Source organism: Aplysia californica, unplaced genomic scaffold, assembly GCF_000002075.1.
Source record: "Aplysia californica isolate F4 #8 unplaced genomic scaffold, AplCal3.0 scaffold00241, whole genome shotgun sequence".
Lineage (NCBI taxonomy): Eukaryota > Metazoa > Mollusca > Gastropoda > Aplysiida > Aplysiidae > Aplysia > Aplysia californica.
The window spans coordinates 996128-1000257 of NW_004797511.1; the positions used below are offsets into that span (position 1 = coordinate 996128).

The window sequence follows — 4130 nt, forward strand, 5'->3', positions numbered from 1 at the left end:
GCGGGGATGGGATGTTTATTTTTCAGTTACGAGAAGCACATAGACAAAATTTTGTTTATTTATTGCAGGGGAAAAGAAATAAGACATAGAGAAACGACAGTTGGAAAAAAAGGAGAGCCTACCAGTGGCGCCCTCCAACCACCCGGAAGTGGGAAGGGGTATATTAATTATCCAACTGGAAGAGTTGTGTGTCTGGGTAGGGTCAAAAAAGCAAACTAGCCGATGTCAACGCGCTGATAGCTTAGCTGGTAATATACTTGGATCATGTTGAATTGAGGCACTGATAAGTTTGCCAAGTACGCAAGGCTCTCCACCCGCTTGGCACAGTCCTATCGGAGATGGACATTAATTAAGCCCGAAGGTCGCGTCACTTAAATTATATACTAAAAGGGTTTATTTGAACACTAAATCCACATTAGAAAGTAGCCAATGAACACATTATAATATCAAATAAAAGCAGCAAGAATATGTACTGGCTTATGCTTGAAGGGCTAATTTATGCCTTGGTTTGAATTAAACGACCAGGAACCCACTTCGCCCATCCCCATTGCTTAAATCTACATTGGATATTGTACAAAAAGGTATACAACAAACTACCATCGCAAAATGATATCAAAGATGCGGTAACCCACTACGACACGTTTCGTTGTTGTTATTATTATTATTTGAGAGAGGAACAAATAGCTATTGCTTTAGCGTCCTCACTAGCAGCGGTGGTGACATCTATATTATTGTGGACAGGATACTATCTTTAGTGAGCGATGTGTCTTGTATAGCCTACTAAATAAGATTGTTCTAAAAAGAGCCTTGAGTGATGTTTGGAAAGTAAATGTAAATAGAAAAAAAAAGAAAAGAATGGTCACTAAAAGGAGTCGAGGGCTTCTTCAGGCGCCACTGAGAACAAAACTATTGGAGAGCGCTTGGGAAGGGTTTCTCAAAGGCGAGGTCTGTCAGCAGTGGAGCATCAGTGACCGCAGCAGCAGTAGAAGGGGTAGTAGTGATGTTACTAAGTAGCAGGGGTAGTAGTTTGGTGGATGGCCCCTAAAGAATATACCCCTCACCTTGTCATCCTCGGCGTTGCCCATGTGGCCTTTCGGGAAGAGGAAACCGACATCCCATCCATGCATCATGCACATCTGTCCGGTGTAACTCGGGCAGTAGTTGAAGTAGTAGAAATATGTTTTGCCGCCTCCTAGGAGTCCGAAAGAAATTCATAATCTACATGTATTGTTTCATGATTTTTTTGTCATTTCACACAAGATTCTTCATTTGTGTTCTTTTATGTGCGAAGCCGAATAAACGAGCAAGCAAAATGGCACTGCTATTTTGCCGACTTTCTCTTCTCGACTCATCTGTAAAGCTCAGGGATAAAGTGGGGCGAGATAACCATAGTCTAAATTTAAGTTATTTAAGCTGATATATTTTGTGTTTTACACTGTTCAGATACGTGTCATGCAGCTATGCAGTTAGGGTTTCTTTATAATGGTTCCACCGTCAACATTTTGATACGTTTTATTATAATTTTTTTAAAGGGGGGGGGGGGGGGGTTGACACTTGCTAGTATTCTGTCATGGGCTTTCAGAAAACTGAAAGATTCCCTAACAGATTAGTGACACTGTCATATAATGTGTGTCAATTCTGTAAACGCCTGTCTCTTCGTGTAGATAGAATGATAAAGACCTCAAGAATGAAACATTCACGAACAGCCCGGATTGATTCATGGCTATAACCGAGGAACTAAATTAATACTGTACGTGTAATAATAGTTCATAATTCAAAAGATAACATGCAATTCTAACCAGAGATCGACTGCTGAGCGTCGCTGATGGCACGTGCATTCTCTATCGAAGGCATGACGAAGCCTGGGTCACCGTGGGCCTCAGCAATCTGGGAAAAGGGGAAAAGGTCAAAGGTCAATAAGCTTATTACATTATGTAAATTTAAGATGGATTTTTAAAAAACAGGTTCAGCTGATGGGATTTGCAAGAATTTACAAAGAATATCGTATCACTAGCAATAAAACAGCGTTGTTTTGAGATGGCTTTTTACAGTTATCTGCTCGGTGGAACTGCACACCTGCTGTACTTTGTAACAACTATTAAAAAGTTGTCTTCAGATAATCTTACGATTACAGATAAAGAATAAAGAAAATGGCCTCTCGTAAAACCTATACAGGTAATGGGTCAAGAAATTAGACTTTAGGCCGGTTATACAGTCAGCATCCTAAACGAATCAGATTGTGATGCACAGGAAAAGATTGGCTTCCTTTACATGTACATGTATTAATGTGTTTGCTTATATTGTTGCTTATATTGTTTTTATTGGGGGTTTTCTTAATTTAGTTCTGTGATTGTTGTTTTCAATGATAAAGCACTTCTCAGGAACACGCGGTAGAAGGTAATAATAATTTATGTTCTAGTAAAAGCTCAAAATAGCAAGGAGCGGGCCACAGTTATAATATTTAAAAGTCCGCCTTCCCTGTGACGAGTAAGGAATCTAAGAAGACTCCAAACTAGCGGAAGTTGTATTCATTTGACGACACCTCACCTTGGCAGTTGCATTCTATTACACGGAGTAAAGGGGGCGCAGTGGTGAACTCACTCATTATATAATCAGAACATCTTGAATTCAATCTTAGCAAATCGCAAAGTACGAGCATCGGTGGCTTAGTGGATAGGCTATCGGACTCTTAATCTCGATCGTAAGGTCGTGGGTTCGAGTCCCGTCAGGGGCCTGACGTTGGGTCCTTGGGAAAGTTCCTTAACTTTACATAAATTGTCCTTACTCCACCCAGGTGGAATTGGTACCCGGCCACAGACAGAAAAAGATCTTTTTAGTTTGATCCAAAGTCAAAGAGTGCCATAATCAGAAAACATACATTGTGCCAAACACAATATCACATACCATACCACACATGATACCATATCATAATATACCATATAACATCATACAAAAAATATAACAGGTGTTAACCCCAGTAAAAACGAAAACGCTTTCACAAAATTCTCCGATATGTGCACTCTTAAATGGTTTCCAGGTTTCTATGTCAGATAGTCTAGATTTTTCTTAACCATCTTGCATACCCACTAAACTTTGGTCCCATTTTAAACTTGGATCATTTGTTAGTGTTTCAGCGCTTAATCGGCAGCTTGAACTACAATGTATGCTTCCCGCCCGGGAATCCGAGAATGTTTCTGGGTGTTCTACGGTCAGCTGGGGGTAATGATAGCCGTTAAGCCCATAGAGTATGCTGTAGAGCGAGGATATGCGTTATATAAATGAAATTGCTGTTATCAATATTAGATAAGGGTTTTCGGCATAGAAGAACGAGGAATGGCGTCGTACTACCGTTATGGCGTTATGACATGAACGAAGATATCGATTAATTTTAACTGTTTCTCTTTCTGGGGACAATTAACAACAGAGTGACCAAGTGACTCGGTAGCCTAGTTGTTAGGCTACTCAACCCACACGCCACAATCGTGAGATTGCGGGTTCGGGGGTTCTGGCCTCACCTCAGTCCGACGTTGTATTCTTGGGAAAGGCAACTTACACGAATTTCCTATTTGACTTGGATCTTTAGGAGAGAAACCTTAAACTCGGATCCCACCTCTTAGATAACCTACTAGAATTCATAGGGGCGTTAAACATATATTGCGCCATTTGTTCAGAGTGACCAGCGTAATTCAAACAATCGGCTGTCATTACCCTTAGACCCATTAAGCTCAATAGATCTGCTCCATGTCTGTAGAACTGGTCGACCACTGCTTCTGCTTCGGGCGTGCTGTGACCATAACGCTGGGTAAGCTCCCCAAACAGTAGTTGCTTGGTGAAAAAGTCTCCAAATTTTGGTGGCTGAGGACAGACATGTTGTAAGTAAAGTAAGTGATAACTAAAATATGCTCAATTCACGAACTCTGAAACCATTTCATAATCAGTACAACTAGTGTTAAACCGTCTTTAAAAAAACAACACCAACAACAACAAAAAAAACAACTACTACCTCAAAATGACAGTTAAGACCTTTGTTTCGAATTATTTGTTTCTCAAAAATGCAGAAGAAGAAGAAGAAGAAGAAGAAGAAGAAGAAGAAGAAGAAGAAGAAGAAGAAGAAGAAGAAGAAGAAGAAT

The 4130-nt window shown here is 40.3% G+C and overlaps 1 protein-coding gene across 1 annotated transcript in view; it reads right to left on the minus strand.

Annotated features, from left to right (window-relative positions):
* The window catches only part of LOC101846738 (cholinesterase 2), a gene marked incomplete at its 5' end in the record, with an annotated part of 10382 nt that overhangs the window by 583 nt on the left and 5669 nt on the right, over positions 1–4130 (minus strand). The window contains 3 exon segments of the mRNA XM_005100255.2: positions 1062–1192; positions 1800–1887; positions 3709–3849. Of these exon segments, the coding sequence (XP_005100312.2) occupies positions 1062–1192; positions 1800–1887; positions 3709–3849 (360 nt within the window).